The sequence below is a fragment of the Aquila chrysaetos genome, chromosome 2, assembly GCF_900496995.4.
Source record: "Aquila chrysaetos chrysaetos chromosome 2, bAquChr1.4, whole genome shotgun sequence".
In the NCBI taxonomy this organism is placed as follows: Eukaryota; Metazoa; Chordata; class Aves; order Accipitriformes; family Accipitridae; genus Aquila; species Aquila chrysaetos.
In genome coordinates, this window is record NC_044005.1 from 23,748,904 (window position 1) to 23,775,472 (window position 26,569).

At 40.1% G+C, this 26,569-nt stretch overlaps 1 protein-coding gene across 3 annotated transcripts in view; it reads left to right on the top strand.

Moving 5' to 3' along the window:
* The first annotated feature begins 2,745 nt into the window (after positions 1–2,745).
* SEL1L (SEL1L adaptor subunit of ERAD E3 ubiquitin ligase) overlaps positions 2,746–26,569 on the top strand; it is a 36,496-nt gene continuing 12,672 nt past the window's right edge. The window contains exons 1-16 of one of the 3 annotated variants that reach the window (XM_030039760.2): positions 2,746–2,928; positions 10,014–10,051; positions 10,408–10,630; positions 14,134–14,301; positions 14,924–15,029; positions 16,797–16,959; positions 18,807–18,860; positions 18,941–19,000; positions 19,619–19,700; positions 20,024–20,178; positions 20,933–20,989; positions 21,875–21,943; positions 23,828–23,905; positions 25,085–25,147; positions 25,923–26,010; positions 26,271–26,419. In XM_030039760.2, the coding sequence (XP_029895620.1) occupies positions 2,856–2,928; positions 10,014–10,051; positions 10,408–10,630; positions 14,134–14,301; positions 14,924–15,029; positions 16,797–16,959; positions 18,807–18,860; positions 18,941–19,000; positions 19,619–19,700; positions 20,024–20,178; positions 20,933–20,989; positions 21,875–21,943; positions 23,828–23,905; positions 25,085–25,147; positions 25,923–26,010; positions 26,271–26,419 (1,626 nt within the window). In that variant the 5' untranslated portion in view covers positions 2,746–2,855. The remainder of the gene's footprint in view (positions 2,929–10,013; positions 10,052–10,407; positions 10,631–14,133; positions 14,302–14,923; positions 15,030–16,796; positions 16,960–18,806; positions 18,861–18,940; positions 19,001–19,618; positions 19,701–20,023; positions 20,179–20,932; positions 20,990–21,874; positions 21,944–23,827; positions 23,906–25,084; positions 25,148–25,922; positions 26,011–26,270; positions 26,420–26,569) is intronic. The other 2 variants (XM_041129570.1, XM_030039768.2) reach the window with 2 other exon arrangements.

The following is a 26,569-nucleotide window of genomic DNA, read 5'->3' on the forward strand; positions in this document are numbered from 1 at the left end:
TGCTTATCACTAAACTCCTCAAAACTTAACTCGCACACTTCCAGTTCTCCTACCTGGAGAATGAGTAATATTACATCATGCCATACAAGTACTAGGCAGTATTTAAACAGGTCCAACTGAAAAACCTCTTGAAAATTTGGATTAGGGAGCACTTTGAGAAACTAAACCTAAGCGTATCTAAAGCACAAGGGATGCAATTTGAGCCCTTCCTATTTGTCTGGCCACTTGGAGCGGTACATAAATGACCACCACATTTTGGCATAGAACAGAGAAGAGGAACACAGCAAAAATACCTAAGCTTCCATTCAAAGCTTCATAGAAGGAAATGCAAAACTGATTAAGAAAACTAATGGGAATGTTATGGCTGCTGCACACATAAATGGAAAGGCAGCAATAAATTTACCACACTCTTATTAGAGTACAACATATACTAAATTAATTGGAACTAACTTGGCCTACAGTATTATCTGATTTTCCATTTGGAAGGTGACTAATTAATTCAGAAAAAAAAAAATTCCCCTTCCCCCATTACATTTTTCCTCGTGTTCCTCCGTTTCACTCAACCCCACACTCACAGCTTTAGATGTCGAATTGGGTTAGCAGCGACTCCCGGAGGTCACCCGGTCCAACCCCTGCTCGCAGGGGGGCCGATGGCATCAGGCCGAGGAGGAGCTGTTCACTCGAGCCTCGAACACCTCCAGAGCCGGCAGCACCGCGAGGCCTCTGGCCCGCCCGCCCCGGCACCCGACACCCCTCAGCCCGAGGGGCGCGGGCACGGCCGCGGGGCCGTGGTACGGCAGCTCCCGCCGCCAGACCCGGCGCCCGCGGGGCGGGGCTGGACACCGCGCCGCCCCCCCGCCCCTCGCGCCCCCGCCCCGGCCCGCTGCTCCGCTCCGCTCCGGTGCGGGGAGCCAGGCTGGCAAGCAGGCGGGCTGAGGTTAAGCCCGGGCCTGGCCCAAGCGCAGGGAAGCGCCCCGGGGAAACCCCTTCACGCCCGGCCTGAAACAAGAGTGCTCCCGCACCACACCGCGGCGTGCCGCACGCTGCTACAGCTCTGCTGTAGGCAGAAAAAACTTGACTGGTACTCAAGTATTCTCCTAATTAGAATCATTACTACTGCTTAGAACTATCCAAGGCAGTTACATGCTATTCAGACGCCTCCTAGCTGAAGCAGTACAGGCATTCCCCTGCCTGCAGACACCCTCCCAGCAGGCAGAAAAGCCCTCAGCCAGCCCCCGGTGGGACTGCACGTTCCACGCATTCTGGCATTGTCTCCCACGGCAGAAACACGGCCACCGGTGGCTACTCTTGCCCTGCAGAGGCCCCAGCTGTAGCGCTGTAAAGATGAGATGGCTTAAGGCTATTGAGACAGCATGGGACAAATCCACTTTATAACTCAGTACAGCATTGTGTAATAGGACGGTCCTGTGACACAGCAACATTTACGTGTTTCAGTCCATTACAGGTTGGCAGGCTGGCTCCCCTTCCTCATTTGTTATTCCTTTTTAACTGACCTCCAGAAAGATGCGATTCTTAGGAGAACCAAAGAGTTGTGTCCCACAGTCCTCAACCCCTCAGAAAGGAGCTGACACCTTTCTGCAGGTAAAGTTCAACTAATTACACCCTTTGTGTTTCACATGCTCCAGCTGTGCTGGTTTAGACAGATATTTAGTGCTGCTTCCCATACACCTAATCAAGAAGGCGTGTTCAGTTGCCTGGAATTCTGCTGTTTGAAATAGGGCTCCTGGCTGCAAATTGAAGTCATAAACGCTACAGTGTTCGCCTAGGACAGAAAAAAAAAAAGTTGACATAGGAACCTAATGGCAGAGGATAAAAATGCCGTACGAAAAACAAGAACTTGGTAAACTAAGCTAAACCCTCAACTTCCCTCTGCAGGTGCCCTGGAAGAGAGGCTGGAGCGACGGCTCTGACTTCAGCCCCGCTCTGCCTCACAAAGCCTGAAGGCAGCCAGGGAAGTTTCTCCCCCCCGCCCCGCGGAGAGGAAGGTTTGCTCTCACAGGGCCAGCCTGTCCCTCCCTAGTTCTCAACGCCACTGTTTCTCCCTCCCCGTCTCTCCCCTACCCCCTGCCGGCTCCTCACCACTCCCCCCGCGGCACGGTAACGCCGCACTGCCGCTACCCGCCGCCGCCCCCCGGCCCCTCGCTGCCGCCCCGCCCCCGCGTTTCCGACCGCTACGAACGGCCGCCGAAAGGCCGCCCGCCCCTCCCCGGCGCCCGCGGGACAGGCCCCGCGGCAGGCTGCCGCCGCCCCGCTCCCAAGCCGGCCTCTGCGCTTCACATCGGAAGGGCGGCGCCGCAGCCAGGCCCCAGCGCCCAGCTCGGGGCCGCGGGGCGAGGCGGCTGCCGGCCCCGGCGCCTCACGGCCCGGCCAGCGGGCTGCGGGCCGCACCGCCCCTCCCTGCGCAGTTGGGCGCGGGGGGCTGTGGGTGACGTAGTCCCTGCCCCGCCGTGGGTCCTAGCGGTGCCTCGGCCACCGGCTGCGCCGGGGCCTTCGCAAGGCGCTGTGGGTGTCGTAGGAACGGGCGCCCGAGCCAATGGAAGCCGCCGTCTCGGAAGGGCGCTCTCGCGTAGCCGGCGCTCGCTGGGGCACGCGCTTTCCTTTTGCGATGCGGTTGGCCAACAAGAGGGCGTGACCGACGATCCATACCTCCCCCGAGCCAATCGGAGCGGGCCATGTAGAGCAAGCCGTTCGGGGGAGGGCTGCGTGTGCTGCCGCTAGCAGTCGGTAGTTGGTCGTCAGCGCGGCCGGCGGATTGGTGGCGGCGGTGGGCGGGGCGAGGAAGCCGGAGTCGGCGCCCCTCGGCGGCGGCGGCGGCCCCTCAGGAGCCCGGCGGGATGGGGCGGCGGGCGCGCCTCGGGCTGGTGCTGTGCCTCGCGGCGCTGTGGGCCGGAGGACTGGCCGCGGCCGGTTAGTACCGGGGTCCCACCGCTCCGCGCCCCGCTGGGCCTGAGCTCTGCGGCGGCCTCGCCCCCCGCTGGCCTGCTGCAGGGGAGGGGGGTGCGGGCCGCCGCCGCTGTGGGGTGCCGGCGGCGACGTGTCTGGGGGGGGTCCTGGCGCCCGCACCGGGGCGCGGAGGCGGCGGCGGCGGCAACGGGGGAGGGGGCCCGGTGTCCTCCCTGGGGCTTCGGGGTGCGTGGGGGCAGCCCCGTCCTCGCCGGGGCGGCGGAGGGGAGAGGAAGGGAGCTGGACTCCTGTCAGCTGCGTGGCCGCGAGTAGCGGGGGTGGCGGCGGCGGGCCCATTGCTCACCCGGTGCCTGCTGGCTTTGCCTCAGCGGGGGTTGTTCGGTAGGCCTGACGGGGGCGAACACATTGCTTAGTCTGGCTCTTGCCTTTAAACAGCTCGTTAGGAGCCTACTTTGTAATGCTCGCTCTGCTCAAAACCGAAGTGAGGCATTTTTTTCCTACCGACTATGCGTTTTCTTGCTGAGGACCTGATAGTGCTGATGTTAGCGTTATCAGAAGAGTTTTCTCACGAAAATATACACAGAGCATCTCTGGGCCTTGTGTTGTGTTGCTATAATACTTTTTTTTTTTCTGCTTCTTTTGTTATTCTACAGCATGGGTTTTGTGTGCTTCTCATATGTTGTCATTTACTTCCTTTCGTGGCGTTTCTGCCTCCCACATCCTTATTTTCACCATGGCGAGTAGGGGGAATGTGCAGTGCATTTATTTATATAGTGTTTCTAAAGCCAGAAAGCACTCCTTTAGTAGGCAGCCTTATCCAGTGCTACGAGGGATGTGCTTTTAGGGTGTCAGTGATATTTCAGGAAAGTAACTTAACGTTTTCTCTAGAGGTAAGTTCTGTGGTTTGGGGTTCGTTTTCATGTATGCAGTAGGAAGTTGAAATTTCAAGTTACGTTACTGGAGTTCAGACTGGATATCAAGCACAGTTATATGAGCTTTGTAGGTAATGTTATAAGCCAGCAGGGCACTTCCCAAGGTGTAGAAAAGATACATACAAGTTCTGTGAAGTCAGAGAGATGTACCCAAGCTTTGAATGGTGTATTCTTGCTGATAAGTGTATGTAAAGAAAAGAACTAAGGTGAGATGAGACTGTTCATGTCAGATGAACCGTCTGTTATGTACATGGAAGTTAGGTGGCAAAATTAAGGGCTGTTCAAGTGTGCATCTATGGCTGTGCTGGCACACAACTCTTCTGTCTCGACTGCTTTTCCATTATCACAAAGTTGTGTTTGTGAATATGAAGTTCTGATAAGCTTAATTCAGCCTTTAAAAACCATATGTTTAGAGTCAGTTGAACTAATACAGTTACTAGGCCCAAGAAAGCACATGGTACAGTACAAGAAGGATTAGGTGCTGTTGCCAAACTTAAAGCGTTACTGTGAGATAAAACTGTTCACTAATATCCAGAATTAATTAGGAGAGGGTGTTTGGAGTCCATCTTTTGGCAGCAGATTATAATAGGAAGGCCTTTCTTGCTCCAATTTTTGTCAAGAATCATTCTGAAAGAAAACAAGTCGTCATCACTTCATCGATGAGTAAAAACAAACAGTTCAAGTATTACATTTCCTGCCTTCAGAAGATGTTTTTAATGAGGAGTTTTTTTTAGTAGTGGGTCTTTTAACTACAGCTTTAAACTCTAACTCTACAGTCATAAACTTTGCTTAAATCAGTTTATTGAAAACTTCATGTGAATGTTAAAAAACTCAGGCCTAAGGAAATGGGTGCTATTTTTTTGAAGATACAATATTAGTACAGAGTATGAAGAAGTTGAATGTTGGGAGCTGGGGAAAGAATATTAAGGAGTCCATAGGGAGTTGGCAAAAGCAGCTGAAAAAAGGTAACTGTGTTTTCCAGCTGAAGCTGGCTATCTTCTGCTTATCACAGCAGCGATGGCCTTCTGCTTCTTCTGTTGATCATTCATTAAGAATGTTGAAAAAAATGTTATTTTTTTCTGATTGCTGATATTATTTTATTCTTGGGGTTTTTCCCCCTTGTTTGCAGCCTAAGAGGTAGAAATTCTCTCGTTCTGCCTGAAGAGAGGAAGTGATTCTTCCTCTGACTATCCTGCACCTTCTATGGCTAACTTCAGTGATATGCAGAGGTTTTCATACTGTCTCATTAACTGGTAGGACAAATGAGCACAGTCATACACTTGTAGGAAACTTCTGTACCTATTGTCTCAAAAGACAGACCTCACTGGCCTGCCCTGACCCTTCTGATTTTACTTACCTAACTGAAAAACATTCCCTAAACTTGTTGCCTTGTTGCCTGATAGGGAATCTCAATTCCTACAGAAAGAGTAAGTTTTGTAAATAGCCAGTAATTGCAAGGAGACCGGAAAAAAGACTTGTATTCAGAGGGAGTGTGGACCTATATCTTAATCTTGCAGTTGCACTAAAATGAATATGCTGCACAGATTGTAGCTGGGAACAATTTACTTGCTGGCAAGGATACTTTGAAACTAGTCTTGCTGAATAGATACCACGTAAGGATTTTGCTTAACTCACTGCATGTTTTGGAGGTTCATGTAATAGGAATAGCATCTACGCTATAGAATGTTTCTGTGCTGAATTTAACAGTTGAAAAATTGATGAGAAGCGATCTGAGGTAATTTTTTTCTTAAGATTTACTGTTTTCCTGCAAGAATAAGATAAACAGGGTTTGCACTCTCTTTCAAAGTCTAACTAGTCACTTGCGTAATAAGAACATTGAAAGAAATAACTAAAAATACCACAGAAAATCTCTGATGGATGCTTTAAAGCAACTGTTGCCAAACCTTTTTTGTTCATGCACCTGTCTCGGTAAAAAAATTATGAGCATGCCTCTTCAATGTTTAACTTATATTAGTACAGTAGTACATACATGTATTTTTTTATATTACGTACATCATAAAACATGCACAAAACCAGAAAAGAAACAAGAATGAGATAAAGGTGAAATAAACACTGTATTAAGAAAAGTTTTATTTATTAATGGTACAAAAAGTATTTTCTTCCTGCGTCCCCAGTGGGTTGGCTAGCGCGCCCCCTGAGATGTATGCACTCCACTTAGGAGATCACTGCTGTAAAGCATGCAAATTCTTACTAGTTGCTTTGTTGTGATAGTGTTTGAAGCTTGAAGAGCTTGGCGATAACTGTGATCAGTTAGGGCATTCATCAGAGCTTTGGGAAGTTGCCAACTGCTTGCACTTACTGAATTTTGGGCTATTTCCCAAAGGTGAGTGACCGTTGTAACATTGAAACTAATAGTATTTCTTGTCTGGTAGTAGCAGTCCTTTAGCTTTATAGGCTGTCAGCTGATTTGTTCTTCTAATACAACAAAACTTTGGAACTGTTGGGCTCCCTCAAGCTAATGACATTCTTCCTGCTGAATCGCACTGCATAGCTCTTCTTGTTTCTACCCCTCTCTCCATAGTGCTCTCTTGAAAATGGTAATTCTCACAAAATGGTAGGATCTTTATCCAGCATATGGTAGGATCTTTTTATCTAGCATAGGCTGCCAGGGTATTTTTGCTATATTTAAATAGACTGATTGAACACTGATCTTTCTAACTGAGGAAAAATGAATACATTTGAAAGCTGATTTTAATTATATATGAAGTGGTGGATGGTTGAAACAAGTGTTTATCTCTATGAAGTGCTTTAGAGTCCTAGCTGGGCATGAGGGCACCCAGCAGTGTCTACAGCTCAGCACTGTTTGTAAGTGAAGCATTCATTTTAACATATCATTGCATCTCTGTAATTTGTTTAACAAATGGTAGGATTAACTTCCAATTGGCCTTTTCAGAAGAGGTTTATAGAATTAGGCAGCCTTGGTAACAAACCTAAATTTAAAAAAAAAAAAGTCAGTTGCTTTTTCATTTAACTCTGGAAAAACAAACTAAACTATCAACTTTTATCTCTGAAGCAGGTGCACAAACATGCCATCTGTGACTGTGTTCAGTAGTTGAGGCTTGACTAATAAGCTGTTCTTAGGTCAAACTGTGACCTTCCACAGATTTTTCATTAACACTTTCAGAATAGTTTTCTTAAATGTTTCTTAGAAGTAGACACTTCTATGAGTAGCGGGTGCATATTAGTCAGCAGTTCTGTGAAATAACAAGGCTGTTAAGTGATCCCTCCTCTAGTCATATATCGGTCATCACTGCAGCCTCATCTGCCTAATTTAGAAGGAGGTTCCAGAGCTGAGAACAATTAAACTAATATTTGTTGTTGCTTTAGTGCTGTTTTGGAATCACTTTTTTGAAAACAATTATTCAGGTACAACTTCTTAATAACAAAGCTGGTTCCTTCAGAGAGGATTTAAATGATGCAATAGAAAAGAAATCTGTTTATTTACTTTCAAGGAAGAAGAGCATTTAATGAGCTCTACCTTATGTTGCTCAGATGTCCCTTGCCTTTCAATGTAGTAAACCTTTTGCTTTGCCTATGAAGTTACAATAAAATTGTTCTTTGATATGTGTGCATAGATAGTATACCCTATTTGTATTTGTCCTTGTGTGATCTTTTGTTGTAAAGTCAGCCTTGCACAGATTGAAATCAGTTAGCAAAGCCTTTACCAAAAAGCTAAAATGGTCTAGTGCTGTCAGGCATATAGGCTGATATTGAGTAGTAGACAAAAACAAACCCCCTAGCTGCTGTAGCTGTTAAAAATAACATGATGTTTGTTACTGCAGTAACAGGTACTGTATAAGTGCTTTGTATATATTAATAGCAGCATACAAGTTACTGGGTAGGTTAACCCTGTCGTAGTTTTCTCCCGCTCCAGAAGCATGTCTGAATTCCTTGACAAGCTCTGGAGTTTGGAGTTGTAGGGGTGGCATTTGGTTTTAGATCAAATTTGGTTAGAATGGTAGAATGTAATTTGTGGGAAACATGGTAAATGCAAATTGTCTTATAGTTCAAAAATAGAAAGGACCAACAAGTATCCTAAATGCACACATACTTTTACTGTATTAAAAAACCAACTGTTATATGATCTGAAGTGTTGAAGTTCAGTGGTAGAACTTCTTATGACTTATCCCAATAGCCTTATCTGTTAGATTCCTTGAGCTGATAAGCACTGTGGTCTCTGCCAAAAATGCAGCTAGCCTTGTTTTTTCCTTATGCCTCTTTTGGTGCCTTTTCCAAAATTGTCTTACGCTGTCTTAGTTGCTACTTCCAGGGTCTGTTTCATCTGGAGTGCTCTTTGATGTCTCCACTAGTTTTTCTGAAGGGCTCTACATGCTTTCGTTTTTGGACCTGTAGGGTACAGCTGCCTACCCACAGCGACTGTTCTAGATCCTGTTTAATCCTGTGTCTGCTGGCAGTCAGACTTTTTGAGCTTTACATCCTCGTCAGCATGCTCAACAGACTATTATTGATTTGTCTCCGTTGCACTGTCAAACTTCTTGTCATCTTAGTTTTGCTCTTATGAGTCTTAGCATTTTTTCTTGTTTTTATTATGCTGTTACAGCTTAAAGTTGATCCTCATGTTTTTACTTGTTCTAATCAAAGGTTACACTTCAAATAACAATGTGGAAATTGCTTTCTGGAATCTGGCTTCCAAGATTAGCCCTTTCATTGCAAATACCCACAGTTGCTCTGTTATAGTAATAGCCTTCAAAACATGAGCTGATGAAGTGTCATGTTTGTAGTTTGTCACTTCAGAGGTGGTTTATCTCAGGTAAGACACTCTACTTGCATGAGGATAAAAAGCATGCAAGTTTTGTTTGCTGACATCCTTACAGAAAGTCAGCAGAGTTCTATAAACTTTTGGAGAGTTTTGTTGCCATTCAGTATTTGTGCAGGTAGTCTTTAATAGCTAACCATAACTTACTAAATGGTGTATCTCATGTACAGAGCACTAACTTCTATCAGTTTACATACCTTTTCTAGTCACAGTGCAGGTCTCTGGCCTGTCAACACCTTACTACTGCTATAGGGCATTACACACCCCAGAATCTCAGAAGGGGGGGATTTCTAAATGTAGTAGGAGTTAGTGGCAGCTTTGCTTAGTCATCTGTTTATATTTTAAGCTTTTATTTAGGTTTAAGTGAGTTGTGTACTGGAGAGAGGGAGGCCTGTAGTGTCTTCTTTCAAATGGGGGGGGGGGGGTGTTTACCTAAATGAGGTGGTATCAGATACTGATGACTGGGAACAGTCACATTTCAGCTGTGATAATTTTAGAGGCTTTCAGTTAAGATGATAGTACAAACCAGGTTGTTTGAAGCACAGTTAGTAGCCCATTTAAGTTACAGAAACAAAGAAAATGAGAGACAATTCTGCAAAACAGTGGTAAAACTGTCATAAATAAGCTTTTCTGATTATCTTCTCCCTCCTCTTCACCTCTATTTCTTTAGGTCTCTGCCTAATAGCCTTTCTTCTTTACCATTTCTTCTCTTTGCAATCTTTCTAATCAAATATCATATCATAGCCCGTTCAGATAAGAAATATGACAATTAAACAAGGCTTGCAGCTCTTGAACAGTATCTTAAAGGCAAACTAATGTCTCACATTTGTGAAGAGAGACTTCTATATAAACGTTTGAATATGCTGGTCAGGCAAAATTATTGGCATTCTATAAAGCACAATGTTTAATTACAAGTGAGGTGTTATTAAAGTAACTTTTTGGTCACTACTGAAGCTGTTTATACTGAAGCTGATTCGGTGGCTAAAAACTCTAGGTTCCACAGGCCCTTTTCACTTGATGCATACCTTTTTAATTAGTTTAGTTGGACCAGAACAATTCAGACTGTGTAGTAATCTAGAGGATTGATTTGGGTTTTTAAAAAAAAAAAAAAAAAATTCCACACTTTTTTCCAGTATTGGACACACAGTTGTGTTGGCATAATTTAAGGAAGAAGAAACATCTGTGAAACATTTGATTCTTCCTGACAACACCAGCAAGGTCTTTCTGAAGTGCATTAGTCAACTTAGTACACTAGAATATTTCAGAACCATGGTACAATATTATAGCTGAACTTATTTTTATTTTTGAGAAAATTACTCATGGAAAAGCTTTTTACTGACTTATAACATCTCTTCTAGATGAAGAAGGAAATCAAGATGAATCACTGGAGTCAAAGGTGAGGAAATAAGTTTCTAGTCATTCTGTTTTTCTTGTGGTGTGAGAGCAAAGGTCTGAAATTCAGAACCGTGATTTGATTCCTGTTTTAAACTGTTCTGTAGCTCTTGCTGTGTCATTTATGTCTTCTGTGCATCAGAATAATTGATGTTGTGTTTTATCTTTGAATTTTTTTTTTCCAAAGAACTGAAAGGGGTGGAGTCAATGGGAGCTGATAGAGGTAGCTCAACTTACTTTTGATGCTACTGTTTAAACTTAGTATGTTAATTAATCATATCTTTAAAAAATAATGGTTTTTTTGCCAGCTGCTGCTGTTCAGTTTCTAATCTTCTAAATTATGTGGCTGCTTTCCTTTAGACTTTATCTGCAGAGGACCAGGTAAAGGACCATTCTACGGGAACTCGAGTAGTAGCAGGTCAGATCTTCCTTGAATCAGGGAAATCAGACTCTCAGTCGGAGAATGAAGAGAACTTTCACAGTCAAGAGGAGGAAAAAGAGAATTCGCTGGAAGAGTTGAACTCTCTAGAAATGTCAAATCTATTAAATAAAGATTTGGAAGAAGCAGAAATACAGAGTCCAGGTAACTGCTCACAGACTTTTGAACAGGTGGCAAAAAAGATGCATCTGAGTAACTTTGAAATAACTAATGTCTTAACCTTTCTGGAATGGAATGATAATTGCTGCCTTTTCCATTAGAAAGTAACATCAAAAAGTTTTCAAGTATATTGTGATTGAAATATGAGTGGTTATTTTTAGATGTATTTGAAAGGGTTTTCCATAATTCTCGTTGTTTCCTTCTTGTTGGAAAGCTTTAACTATCAAATGGAGAAAGCCCTGATTTCTCCAAACAGGACTCACACACAGCATACTATGTGTGCTTATTTATACCAACCGTAGAAGGAGAAATTGCATCAGTATTTCAGCCTGCTTTCTGTTTGCCTGGAGAGAAGTTGACAGAGAAGGAACAAATTATGATGCAAAGACAAGCTTCCCAGGATAGCATTGGAAGCCTTAGGGCAACATCTAAATTGCATGTAAACTTCAGTAAGTTTTCAAATATAGGTAAGACCTTAAGTCCTTGTGCCTAAATTCCCAGGAAATTCTAGAGTTTCTTTTTTACTGCTAATAAAAATATAAATTTAATATGATTTTTTTTTTATTTGCAGTTAGTAGTGGATGATAACTAGATGGCACAGTTGAGTACCCTAGCCTATGCAGCAAAGACTTTTCCTTTTCACTCATACATAAAAACTAAATCTTCAACTTTACTGAAAAAATATAGTTACATGGTAATATTAGTATTTGTCTATCTTCTCAACTCAGATTTGAATGTCAAAAGAAAACAAGAGTTATGAAATGAGCTTTGTTATATACTAACTTTCAGTGTTTTCTAATAAGCCTTCCTTATTAATGCAGAACTAGTATACAGTTTGTAAAAACTCAGTGATAGGATTAAATATTGCTGTCAATAGGTGTGGTGGTGTACAGGAAAAAGGTATATAAAATCCACTAAATAGCTTGCTACCGCAAAACAGTGAGTTAAGCACCATATTTAGTCAGTGCAGTCTGTTTCAAAAGTAAATTTTAAGATACTTTTAATCTCACATCAGAAAGATGTAACCAGATAGCTTGCTCTATGGCAACTGAGGTTTTTAACTACACCTGTCAAAGTACTGCAAGTGACTTTCAAAAACCATAAATTTGTCTTGCGCAGTTTCTTGAACCTCTTATGAAGTAAATAAGCAATGTGGATGGAAGGATTACTGGTTTTATCTAAAAAGCAATTCTGAAGGGAAAGTACTTGTATTCTCGCAGGTAAAAAATACTGCTAAAGGACAGCTTTACTGGCAAACTTTTTAACTGAGCGGGATAGGAATCTACCTCAGGTACAGATGCTACAGCTCTTGAATGAGCTACTGGTGACAGGACTGCGTTAAGGGAGATTAAAGCTTTTCTAAATACAGTTTGGCTCCTGTGTATGGTCATGAGATTGCACAGAAAAAATAATATTCTTCAAGTTTCCACGTGTATTTTGCAGGACAAGGAGCAGAAAAAAATTAATCTTCAGTAATTTAAAATAGTACACTACTAAGGCTTTTAACCTTCTAAGAAAGAAGTTGTCCTGCTTTCTTCTGATAGTGGGGAGCTCTTGTGTGTAAAGAAAATGATATTTTTTAGTTATTTATCTTGTGTTGTATGTTTTTGTACCAATCAAGTTCCATGCTAACAATTTTTGCTGAAAACTGCCCACGAGTTTATACAGAGCTGGCAATTCCTGCTGCGTTTGTTTTCCTATTTGGAGGAATCTTATAGTAATGTAACCAATACTTATAAGTAATCTATATTTAAGTTTCCTGCAGCATAAAGTATGAGATGAGATATAAGTAAATAAGGACAAAATATAATGATAAAATACCATATGCTTTATTCAGACATAGTAAAATAGGTAGATTGCTGCTTGCACACTCAGTTTGACAAAAAGTAAATCATTTGCCTCAGTTTGTATTTATCATTCTTTAAGTACATGACAAAATAACTGTGGTGAGCATTTTATCCTGTGATCACATAGCTGTGTTTCTTTAGGGGTTAGTATTTGTTACTATCTAGGGGGAAAAACAGCATTATGGTTGAATTTAGAATTAAAAGAAGGCAAGGGGGAGGAGTGGGGCAGAGTCATTTGTTAACTCTTATGCAGAACACTGTGTAAATGGTTCGTGTCCAATTGCTTTCAATATATGAGACAAGGTACTAAGCAATACAAGTAAAACTTCAAGTTCTCAAGTAGTGTTAGTATCCTGGACCTGGAATTTGTTCAAAGGACAGTGATAAGAGGTCCCATCAGTTGTAGTTATGTGTACCCTTAGCATGAGTTTGTGTATTACTCTGTGGTTAACAGATGTCTAAAATGATTCCAGGCAGATTGCATCTAGACACATTATTTTTTAATGCAATTTCTGAAAATAACATTTTTCCTTGTGTGTTATGGGATAAGTAACTTGGAGTGGTGTGGTGGAGCATCTGCCAAGGAATCAAATTATGAAGAGCAATTTGAACAGGCTAACTAATCCTGGAGACTTCCTTATGCTTCAAAAAATCAAAATGAAATTTTTAAAGTAGTATGGTCTCTAGGCCTTACAATTATAGACCCTAGAAAAAAGAACTAACTTTCTCTATAACCACAAGAATTACAAACTTAACTTGAAAAAACACTGTATAATTGACATTCTCAATTGCATGACTTTGCAAATGTCTTCAAATGAAGCTGAACCCAACTGCTGGATTTAGCTTAGTGAAAGAGAAATTATAAAAGGCTAATTGAAATAATTTCATTTTCAAAAAAGTGAAGATAATTCTTAGTCTTCATGGAAGATTAATTTTATTTTAAAATATTGCAATATTGGAATCAGTAACCTTTGAAGTTCTAGTGCATGAGAAATGATAAATCATGCTGTTCAAAGTAATTTTGAATACAACATAAATATATTGGCGAAGTGAAATAAAGTTTTCAATGTAAGTATTTGCAACAATAGAAAATGACTAGACTTTTAAGTCTTTTCTCACAGTTGTACGTTCTAAGTGTACTTCCTGCTGATATTCAAGTACTTTCAGTATCACATTTGGGGATGTGAGTGGTTCTGTCATGATTACATCTAACCCTGGGGCTAAAATGAATATATTCACTGGAATGCACTTCAAGGGTAGTCTTTTGCATGACGAAGGGAGTGCAGAGAAGAGAAGGTGAAAGGAAGGGCTGTTTATTTTGGTAGGCAATGAAAATGTAACAGATTTTCCTTCTCCAATCTAAACAAAAATATTTTCTTTGCCTAGAACTAAGGAATATAAGAAACCACCTACCTTCAGTTTCACTTCCTAATTAAAAATAAGAATAATACTTCTTCAAGTGCTATTTAGAAAAATAATTGCTTTTTCAGGCTTTTGTAAACTAGAAGTTTTACTCAAAACTTGATTAAATGCAGTTCATAGAAATTAAAACCAACATAGGTGTGCTTTCCTATATGTAGTAGATGACTTTTATTTGTGGAATAAAGGAAAGCAGTCTAATCCCTGGGTATGTATTTTCAGTTTTGACAGCTATTGGAGGCACTGCGGATGGTGAACCTTGCCACTTCCCCTTTTTGTTTATGGAGAAGGAGTATGCAGAGTGCACTGCGGATGGGAGGGAGGATGGCAGGCTTTGGTGTGCAACAACCTATGATTACAAGAAAGATCAAAAGTGGGGCTTCTGTGAAAGTAAGTAACCTGATGTCTTGTTCTTGTCCAAGGAATGCTTTCTTAAGCTAGTGTTTTCAGTCCTCTTAATGCCCCTTATTTCAGGGTCTAGAAGTCCCTGTCATATATTAATGGCCACTTTATACTGTGATATACAAGTAATTATAAAGGCAAAGTTCTCATGATGGAAAAGATTATAATGGAAATGCCACTTCCCAAAGCTGTTTGGGAAATCTTGTAGTGGAGGCATCTATAAAACTCTTAGTTTCTGAGGCTGTAGGACTATAGGGGTTTGACAGTGTTTTCCCATTATACTCGCTGATTTGTTGCACAAAGGCAACACTTCTCTAGGAAACGTCCTCCTGAAGGAGGAACCTTTCTTCCTTGCACAGCTTGCTTTGGAGCAATGAAAAGAATATTTTAACAGCAAACTTGTACATGAGAGATGTCACATGAGAAGAAACTGTCTACCAAGATATCCAACACCTCCTTTAGACAGCTTTTTGTAATCACTTGGGTTGTTTATTGGTCTTCAGAAACATATTTCTGTCTGTATTTTCCCTTCAGAACCAATAGGAATTTTGAGAGAATGGTCTTGAGCTGTGTAATTAGAGCTCTTGATGTACTTTTTTTTTTTTTTTAGCTGAAGAGCAGTCTAATAAGAGAAGGCAGATGCAAGAAGCTGAGGATGTTTATCAGACTGGAATGAAAATCCTTAATGAAAGCAGTAAAAAGGCTCAGAAGAAAGAGTAAGTCTACCTCCTCCACCCCCACAAGAGAAGGACGACATGGCTGGTCACTCTGGCTTAACTGAAAAATAACTTAAATGAGTTGCCCTGGGACTTTGCACTTTATTGGACTTAGCATCAAACGATGCAGTGATAGTACTGAAAATAAATAGTAATTTCGGGGTATTTAGAAAAACAAATTTATTTCTGCTTTCCTCTGAATCCACTAAATATTGTATAACATTAATTTCTGAAGAGTGGATGTCATCAAAACATTGACTTAATGCAAGATGGTGCTGCAGTTCTCTAGCCACAATATATATGTGTCAGCTGCCCAGAAAAAAATCTAAGAACATGATACAAGCTATTTGTCTCTTTTCAAATGTTTCTTACAGCCTGGTTCTCATTCTGCTTCAAAGATAAAGTGGGAAAAATCAGCATTTCTTGTCCTGCTCTGTTTTTGTCCCTGCTTTCTGGTGTTTTCGGTCACCATAAAAATAGTATTAAGCTTAATCTCAACAAATTGTTAAAACTCTAAAAATTAACATTGTATGAGAGAAAAGGGGAGTACTTGTAGACAAAACGAAAAAAAAAGAATGAAGTGAGTGTTCTGTTCACTCTGGTCTGTTTACTTTCTACTCTGTATATATCCAATTACTGACGAAATAGTTCTCAGCTTACCACTATAATTAGGAATAGCTATGTTAATTTACAACTCCCTGGTACTCACGTTGACAACTTCATCAGCAAGTGGTGACTTCACACTGCTGATTAACACGGTAATAGTGTTCACATAATAAACTTGTTTGTGGAGATACGGAAGTGTATTTCTACTTTATGTATCAGGGAAACTGAAGCACAGCTAGAGGTTGTACATCACACCTTGGCAAAGACAAAGGGAGACAGTATCTGTTAGACTGACTAGTATTCCTTTGAATAAAATAGTGTGGGAATTATAAAACAATATTAGATCTTGGTTCTCTTGAATACTTTACACTTTCTTAGAAGATGAAATTATGTGAGGAACCAGCTGTGCCTTAGCCTGTCCTAAAGAAAGAAGACAAGACTGAGTATAGAAAGGAGGAGAGGTAAAGAAAAATCTTGGAATGCTATCAAAGGTCCATGAGAAATCAAGCTGAAGCATGCTTGACAGTACTGTGTTATGATGTTTAAGATTACAGTTTTTTAAATTGCTGTGAAACCACCTGCTGTGAAATTACTTTGGAGGACTACTCTAAGTTCTGAGGCTGAAACAGAAAGGGGAGTTTCCAAAGAACTTCCTCATTGTTAGCATGACTGTTTCATCACAAAACTGATCATATATGCAGTTGTCTTGGACCCAATGCTTAGTGTTTTCATTGGAATGATTTTGTACTCAACAATCAAAGAGACTCCATAGTCTTTTTCAGGCTTCTTTTTTCTATCATGATCTGTGAAGCTGTCAGAGTAGTCATCCTATTGGATACCTAGTACAGGACTTAAAATTGTTGCTACAAAAATGTGATCATTTGACCTTAAACTTTTCATATATCTTACAGGGGAGGAAATGCGTACTGCTTTGCATATGGAGTAGAGTGAATGTTAAAATCCAGTTTGTGTATTAGCTAAATTGTATGAGTTGTTGCATAGATTGACAATTTTGATCTGGAACAAATGACTGTAGGTAGATGCATTTGTAGAAAATAGAGGCTAAAACAGAGGATCAGAACACCTCCCTAGGATCTTCAGGTTTATGAATGGAATCTGCTTCTTTGCCTCAAGGTGACTAAGAAATTGTTTTCTTTTAAGAGCGTATCAATATCTTCTGAAAGCAGCTGACATGAATCATACCAAGGCAATGGAGAAAGTGTCTTATGCTTTGTTGTTTGGGGATTACCTGAAGCAGAACATCCAGTCATCAAAAGAACTATTTGAAAAACTAACAGAAGAAGGTTCTCCTAAAGGACAAATGGTATGTATGTACTTAGATTCTACAGAAGTTTGTATAGGTTTAGAAATTGTTTTATAGATCATACATCCTCTAAGGTGGTTTTATAGATTGTTCTTGCATCCAGAATAGAATGAGAACAGTAAGTGGTATCTGTTGCCTGGTTAAAAAAGACAGCAGATGAGAGTGCTGCTTTTTTAAATTGTTTGCAAACTTGATGTAAAACATTTGCTTCAGGCTCTGATTCAGGTAATACATTTTACTGATGCTTGCCTAATCATCTCCTGATCCTGACTACACATTGCCTTTCGTTACCTTTTTAAATTTCACCAGTGCCTTGCTTTGATTCAAATATTGTCCCCCAAATCCTTCTGCTTTACCTGGCTTCTGCATGTTGCTAGCATTACTGAGGGTGCAGTAACAAATGGCATCTGCACCCTCAAGGTAAACACATGGAAACAGGTCTTCTCTTTGAGTTTAAAAAAACAGCATTGAACTGCCAGTCATACAGTACGGTGGCAGTCTTTTAATTTAATTTATCTGTTGTATGACTGACTAGGTTGGATGTGTTAAGTCAAAAAATGGGTAGATACAGGTGACTCCAGCCAACAGATCTTCTCTGAAACTCTGTGTTACTTTCTTCTTGTGGTTCATGTGGGATGTTGTGGCTTTTCCTCTGCAGTTTTATCTTTGAGACAGGTAGATATACACACACACACAAGTTTATAATCTAGGAAGTTAGAAACTCCTAGGAATCTTGAAAGCTGTTTAGTGGAATGGGACTCACTTTGTCCATGTGCCTTTGAACATTATAGAACTGTTTGTATGTAATTGTTCACATGTAACACCCATATTTTATGACATTACAATTTTAATGTCTCAATATCTGCATACATTTATTGTTCTGTTTTGTTTTGGAAGTGTCAGCTTCTTTAGGAATTATCTGGTTTCTTTTGGCTCTTTGCCTACCAAGTCTCCTGCTGTTCCATGTTTAATGTTGGAGTGCTGATTTACCATAGAAAGCAGGAACGTGTTTTTGCTAGAGACTTTGTCTCAGTGAACACCTTGACTTTTCTTGGTCTAGAATTCAATACTGTCTGCATGAGGTGATTTTGGTTTTTTTTGGTGGGTGTGCTTTCAGAATTGCCTAGAATAGCCTTAGAACAGTGAAATACAGCCACCTTGATATATATATACTGTTATCTTCTGTGCTACTAGTTTCTCTTTTGAGCCACACAGCTGTAACAGGTGTTATAGACAGGGCAGTAATTATGTAAATTTTAAGAATAAAAATAACTTTTGAAAAATCCTCAGCCAAACAGCTTTCTGCATTCTAACTGCTTATATTTGTAGTCATAAATGCAACTAACTCATGGCAGAACAGATGCAAAATAGTAAATTCATAGGATCTGTTAGACAGTAAATCAAACAGACTCTTATAAAGAAGGTCATGGTTCATGTATGTTTGCACTGGTGTATGAGACAAATAGGATACATGAATAACCTGAAAGATATTGCTGATCTTCACTTGAGGGTCTTTAAACTGGTATACTTTTACTCTTCAGGACCTTTGGACCTACACTTGGCATTCAGGGAAGTAGTAGTTTCTTCCTTGCATTCGATCCGCTAGACTGAATTCTGGTGAAATGTATTTATGTTAGTCTCCTAGGTAACTGAATAATTTAGAAACTTCATACTTCAAAAGGGGCAGGGAAGAGCTTTAGATATAGGAGGTACCAAAGTGAAGGTAGAGCTTGGCATATTCTTTGCAGCTTTGGATTGTTATTTGACTTCTTTATACTTATGTATTCCAGGAAAACTGATCCTGGATTTTTCAAAGGATGTGCTGACAAACTTTATTTTATTTCTAGGCTCTTGGATTTCTATATGCATCTGGTCTAGGCGTCAATTCTAGTCAAGCTAAGGTAACACAGAAATCTTCAGTGTGTGCTCTTGTATTTTATCTTGGAGGCAGATGCTAAATAACCGCTGATTTTGTTTTAAGGCCCTGGTGTATTACACTTTCGGAGCTTTAGGAGGAAATCTGATCGCCCATATGATCTTGGTAAGTAAGATAGTTAATAACTCTACACATGCAGGAACTTTTTTATACTCTTAAATTTTGAATGTAAGATTTGCATTCATGTGAATACACCGTCCAAATATTAGATCGTCATGCATACCTTGGGTAAGCAATAGTATCTTCCCTGTTATTTCTTGTAAACTTAAGGAAAAGTCTGCTCATTTTAAGCTGTATACCACTATGAATTTAGATGGACCATGTTTACATCTCTTGACTTAAAGTAGAAGTGTCAGACTTCTAATTTTATAGGCTGATGAGAACTGTGAAAGCCAGAGATCTTTACAGAAGATGCTGTTTTAATCAGTATTGTGAGATTTAGGACAAAGTGCAACATGTGTAAGTAAAAGGTTTTAGGTTTTCACCCATAAGTATCATTCTTATTTGCTTTTTCCTGAGTAATATCTGAAGTATATTGGCCACACTTAGCTTTAATGGTATCAGTCAGTTGTTTTCTAATGCAGACACAATGGACTTGTGGCCTTTGTTTTGCCTATTGTCTCATCAAACCTTGCTCAAGTAATGTGAAAAAAGTTTGTAACCTCGCAAGAAATATGTTGTCAAATAACCAATAGTCCCATATTTTTATATTTTGCTTTCTAGGGTTACCGGTACTGGGCTGGGATAGGAGTCCTTCAAAGTTGTGAATCTGCTCTCACTCACTACCGACTTGTAGCTAATCACGGTAAAAACTTTTTGCTAGGCTAACATTCTTGGCTTTCTATGTATTTCTATATCATTCACCTAGAAAATACTAGATGTACTATCAACACTAATAGTACAAAAATAGAGAATTCCTGCTATTAAACAAGTTATCTGTGTTGCTCTGAATCATGATATGCTATTTTTATCTCTATTGAAATGTCTTTAATTCTTAGAGACTGTCAAAGTAATTCATTCTCTCTGAGTAACAGTTTGAAGCTCTGTACAGATCTGTTTTTACTAAGTTGCCATGTAATATTTGTATTGAACAAAACTGTCTGAAAATTTGTCTTATCTGTTTTCCAGTTGCTAGTGACATTTCTTTAACTGGTGGCACAGTGGTTCAGCGAATTCGCTTAGCAGATGAAGTAGAAAATCCAGGAATGGCAAGTGGGATGCTAGAAGAAGACTTGATTCAGTATTATCAGTTTTTAGCAGAGAAAGGAGATGTACAAGCACAGGTAAGATTAAGTTCACCTGATGGCATGCAGAGGTTTTCAAGAATTACATGCACAGCTTTATGAAATGGGGAAAGATGTTGGAGCTTTAGTTTTCTCTTCCTCCTAAATCAACCTGGTTGCTATTTCCTGATTAGTTTTTATGAGAAGAGGCTTTTATTTTAGCATGTTTAAGGTAGAACTTGGACAGAAAATGTAAAATTTTGTGGAAAATAAGTCCAAAACATTACAACTTTAGTATCTTAGGAAAGAGGATCTTGGTTTGCACTAGAAACCATCCAGAATAGTTTAAGGATAGCTTTAGATGTTGTGGAGAAAGCCTTGATCAAAAGAACTGACCCTGATGGGGGTCCTCAGTTTCTCATTGCTCTTGCATGACTTCTGCATGCTGCAGGTTGGACCTGTTCCACACACAATGCAGCAGGGGAGGACACTAATAAAGGCAAATTGTCACAATTCAACTTCGTCATATGTGACTCAGAAATTAGGTAGGCAGAATTCAAATGACCAATTACTACTTTGTAGCTAGGACATCACATGACTTTTATCTAGGATAAATTTCCACTTAGACTAATATGAAAAAATAGGACTGTACTGTAGTTATTGAAGCAAATCTGTGCCTTCAGACTTTGTGGCATCTTTAATTCTGATATGGTCTGTCTTTGTGCATGTAATTAGCCTGCAGGTATCTATATTACTAGAAAAAGAAAGTCCCTAAGGAAGAGTGACTTATTTGCAATGTAAAATTTATTTTTAGGTTGGCCTTGGACAGTTGCACTTGCATGGAGGAAGAGGAGTAGAGCAAAATCATCAGGTAACCTTTCTGTATGTCTCTGATGCATATTATACTTGGTGGAGGCAGAGAAAGTATAGCTGAGACCACAGCGAAGCAAAAGTGTTTAAGTACCACCATAAGGTATTTAATGACTTCAGTAGTCCTGTTCAATAAAACTTAATCTTTATGTGACTAGTACATGGAGCTGATTTTCTTACACAATTAGTTTAAGACAAATCATCTTGGAAATGAGGAAGTCAAAACCAAGGAACAGGTTTTCATCAAGTAGTACTTGAAACTGGCTGAGCTTTTGTACGTGTAGTAGAATCTTCATGATGCACTGCGCGTGCATTAGCGATGATAGGCTAGTAGTTTGTGGCTTGCAAGATTATTTTGCTTCTGTAGACAAAACAGTGGAAGTTTCAATACTAAGGATATTAAGCGTGCATAGAAGATAAAACTTCTGCTGGTGTATGCCAACCTAGCTACTGCTTATAGAAGTTAAAATAACTAACCTTTTCTTAAAGTATGTTTTGAAAAATTGGAGAGCTGAGGATATGCAGTCCTGAGGGTTATTTCAGACTCAGCTACGAACTAGAAATTTTTTAATGGTCATCACATTTAAAATACCTTAAAATGACCGCTCTAGAAGGGTTCAGAGATGATATCAAGTGGTCAGAATGAATATAACGAAGCTTTTTTCTCCCCTCTGCATTTTGGAATACATTGTTGAGAGGGATTGCTGCTCAATATTTCAATTTTAAGCGGGGAAACCTGTTACATAAATTAGGTGGGATTGATAACTCTTAGCTGCAGAAGAACCTGGTAACTTGGCAAACAACCTACTCGCCTCTGCTCCATTTGCAAGAAAAGGTACTCAAATCATAGTCATGGTGGCTAAAATACTTGTTTTCTTCCCTACAGCGAGCATTTGAGTACTTCAATCAAGCAGCTAATGCTGGCAATTCACATGCCATGGCCTTTCTAGGAAAGGTAAGATATGAACACTGTCAAAAGTAGGCAAATTGACTGCCTTTCAATGAAAAATAACAAGTATTTCCTACTTTCTGATATCAGGCAGTCTAAAACTTGAATGCTGGAATCTAGGTACTTCTGTTTTGCTGCTGTTTTGAATTGTCCTGCAAGATTTGAGTGTCATAGTCTGTTACGCCTAGTCTAAATTTTCTACTTGTTCCTTCACTTTAGGAACTTTTTTCTAAATAGTACTTGAACTAGACTTTTTTAAAAATTAAACAGTTAAATACCTAAATGTCCTTTTTCTGTGGTGGAGTTCAAAACTCAGAGTAGGTCACTATGCTCTTCCATACAGTGTGTTGGGAAAAGCTCAGCTTCTCAAAATTTTGCATAGTGGGAAGTATTAAGTTCAGGAAATAAAGGGGAAAGACATCTGCATTCTTATTCTGTGTAGAGAACTGAGCCATCTGAGTCAGAGTTGCCAATAGATCTGCATCTACTCTGAACCAAAGCCTGAGTCTGTCTGCAAGGTGGGCCATTGTATCAGTTTTATCAGATTTAAGTCCTCTTTTTAATCTAAAACATGATTGACAAGCTGGTATTGGTGATGTTAATGTGTTTCTGCTTAGAAAGGTATTTAGGTCACTTGCCTGAGATCTGGGTTGCAGACTACCTTTGCCCTGTGAGGAGCTAAATCCTTATTACTCCATTTGAGTACCCTCTAAGCTTATGCTGCCATAAGCAGCAGCTCTAGCTCATCTTTTTCAGGCTGTTAATGCAGTAGAGGATGCAAAGTTATGTCCTTAGAGCATGAAAAAAGTAGCATAATGTGCTGGTCAAGGTACCTGACAGGAGAAATTGCAGGTTCCTGGTTTCTCTACTGCTGGAGTGTTTTGTATCTAATAAATGCTGAAATGAACAGGGTTTAACTAGTTTTTGCTTTGTTTTCAAGAAGTATTTTAACTGCCAATATAGTTTGACTTCCACTGGTCTTGCAAGGTTTTTGCCTGATTATGTGTTCTTCACTGCACACTGGTAGAACTCTAAAATGAAGGGTATTTTCATGAAAACTTTTAAATTTTATAGGCAGTTCATTCTTGTCGTTTAACACCAGCCAGCAGCTAAGCACCACACAGCTGCTCACTCACTTCCCCCCCCACCCCGTGGGTTGGGGGAGAGAATCGGTTAAAAAAAAAGTCAAACTCGTAGGTTGAGACAAGAACAGTTTAATAGAACAGAAAAGAAGAAACTAATAATGATAATAACACTAATAAAATGACAATAGTAATAATAAAAGGATTGGAATATACAAGTCATGCACAATGCAATTGCTCACCACCCGCCGACCGACACCCAGTTAGTCCCCGAGCAGCAATCCCCCTGCCCCCACTCCCCCCAGTTTATATACTAGATGGGACGTCACATGGTATGGAATACCCCGTTGGCCACTTTGGGTCAGGTGCCCTGGCTGTGTCCCCTCCCAACTTCTTGTGCCCCTCCAGCCTTCTTGCTGGCTGGGCATGAGAAGCTGAAAAATCCCTGACTTTAGACTAAACATTACTTGACAACAACTGAAAACATCAGTGTTTATCAACATTCTTCTCATACCTAGCTCAAAAACATAGCACAATACCAGCTACTAGGAAGACAATTAACTCTATCCCACCTGAAACCAGGACAATTCTCCATTAGAAAGTTAAACCCCCTGAATCTGAATTTTACAGCATAGAGATGTGTTTTCTGCTTCTGGGCAAGTTCTTTAATGAACATTCAGTAATGTAATAGTCAGAATAGTCTAATGGTACAATAGACGCTCTCTCAAATGCAAAGTGAAGATGCTTCATGATCTCCATGCTAAAGTGACTTCTTCAGCTGTTCTTCAATAATGCCTTTCTCCTTTAGATGTACTCAGAAGGAAGTGATGTTGTACCTCAGAGCAATGAAACAGCTCTTCAGTATTTCAAGAAAGCTGCTGATATGGTATGATTACCTCTAAGTTAGAAATACGGCATATGCACCAAAAAGTTGTTTAGCTCAGAAATGATGCAAATGCTTCTTTTTGTGCACTTCCATGTGCATACACCTACTCCCAACCTCTGTCCCGGATTAGCCAGTAATTAAAACCTGCTTGTCTAAGATGTCAGAAACTGCCTCCAGTTCTGATCATGGTGCTTCATGAAGGTGTGTTCAGCACAAGGAGTCTAACTCGTGAATGCTGGCATCAGTATGAAATACTGTCCACCTAAATAGCCTGCAATTCTGTTAAGTGTTAATTTTCATTAATCTGAAGTTGTCTTGTCACAGAAATTTACAGTGCACTGATACTATGTTATTTTGGTTCTGTTTTGTGGTCAGTGAATAGATAATGGTTTTGGTTTTATACTTGCCCTTGGAGTGTTTGGTTTTTTGGCTGTTAATCCCTTGTGTCTGTCTTTGACCTATCCCTTGTGGTAGCATTTGTACAGTTAGAGCATGAGTAGTCTTCCAGGAAAGATGTTTAGCATGTGAAACACAGTAGATGAAGTTTTGAAGGGACTGTTATAAGATAACTGTCTTCATGGTTCTTGTACTCCATAATTAGATTGCTGTTCTACACCTCTGTCCTAGAGTAAGGATCTCTCGATTTGCTAATTTCCTACATTCACTGAAGGTTTCCAGTATGCTCCATTGCCTGTCCTGGCATTGAAGTAATACCATAGTGCATACTTTTGCAGGGGCAGTGGTTGGTAATGCAGCCCACAGGACAGCCACCAATCTGCCCTTAAATTAAGGCAGATTGTCAGGGTTCCTGTAGTTGTTTTGGGAGCTTCTGCAGCATCCACAACATCTCAAACTTGGAAAAGCTAAAGATAAGTAAGTTATGAATGCCCCACCTTTCTATGGGTGTCCTACATCTTGTACAACATTTTGAAAGTGCACAGTAGACTTTCATAACTAGTGTTGAAAGCTTTTCTTTTTCCTGTTAAATCACCTTTGTAGTTACTGAATAAAGTTACCAGAGATGCTTTTTTCACCCTAAATAACTATTACTTACTAGGAGCAAAGTTAGAAAACAAATCTATCTTAAGCACTACTTGTTCTAGTGATGTTAAACCAAATCTGAAAGATGTAGCTGTAGGTTTTGCCTTTCTTTGCAGAAGTGTTTTCCTGTGTTTTCAGGGTAATCCAGTTGGACAGAGTGGATTAGGAATGGCTTATCTCTACGGAAGAGGTGTTCCAGTGGTAAGCTTTTGACAGTCGTCTTTCTAATCATAGGTGATAGTGTAACTTCTTGTTGTCAACAGACTTTTTCTCTGGAGGAAAGTACTGTAGAAGACTTAATTGTGAAGATTTCTGTTGCACTGAAAACTCCATGAGGAAATCTGTAACATAAAAAAAAATTTCACTATGGAGTTAGCAGCTATGAAACATGCTGAGTTCCCTCTAATAAGTTTGAAAATGTGGCTGAAGCTATTAGAAATGCATAGCAGTGTGAATTTTTAGCAGGAGTTTTGAACTTGGCTCTAATTTTCTTGTGAAATAAAACAAATCGTAACTGTCCCCATTTTGTGTCTCTTGTGAGCTTGGAGGAACACTTTGAAACTTTTAATTAGTTCATTTGCCTTGTTGCTTTTCCCATAAGAAGGTTTCTTGTCAAATGTTTTATATTTAGCTATGCAAACAGATATTCAAAAGTTGAATTAGCCCAAAGTTGAGAAAATAAGTTAAATAATTGCTCTAGAAACAGAACAGGGCATCTGTTCTGTTAGGCATAACTGTTCATAGCAATGCTATGTGTGGATGCCAGCTTTAAGATAGCTATAGACTTCAGACATGCTAATATCATTGTAGGCTATTTCATTTTTTGTTTCCAGATTTTGACCAGGTGAGTATTTTCACGCTAGAACATCTCACTAATTTTTCTGTAATATAGATCTGTGCACACACATATTTTCTTTCTTTACTTAAATTGTGGTGTATTGCAAGGCTCTAATGACTTGACCAAATTTTTCTGCAGAACTATGAGCTAGCACTGAAGTATTTCCAGAAGGCTGCAGAACAGGGATGGGTTGATGGACAACTTCAACTAGGTTCCATGTATTACAGTAAGTGGCATCAAAATGATGATTTGCCAGGTCTAAGCATCTGCCCTTTCAGTAACTGTTCACTAGGTGGCATTAGAAGTGTGTATATATAATGCATGTAGAGTGGTCTTACTGCATTGAATTTATATTTTATTTTTGTTTTTTCCTAACACTTCCACAACTTTTTTCTTTAATAACTTTAAAGAATAAGTACATACTGTATTTCATACAACTCTGCTTTTCAAGAGGAATGAATAGCCATGACTTACTCTTTCTTTTAGATGGCATTGGAGTCAAGAGAGACTATAAACAAGCTTTGAAATATTTTAACTTGGCCTCCCAGGGTGGCCACATTCTTGCTTTTTATAATCTGGCTCAGATGCATGCTACTGGCACTGGAGTGATGCGATCCTGTCATACTGCTGTTGAGGTAAGGTCATCCATTTATAAAGGTCAAATAATACTGACTTGGGAAAGGTTGGATATAACCATGTCAGCTTATATAGGAAATTTGTCTTAGCTAAAATCCACCAGTGAAAGCCAAGGCTATCAAAAGGAAAAGTGATAGATTCTCAAACTC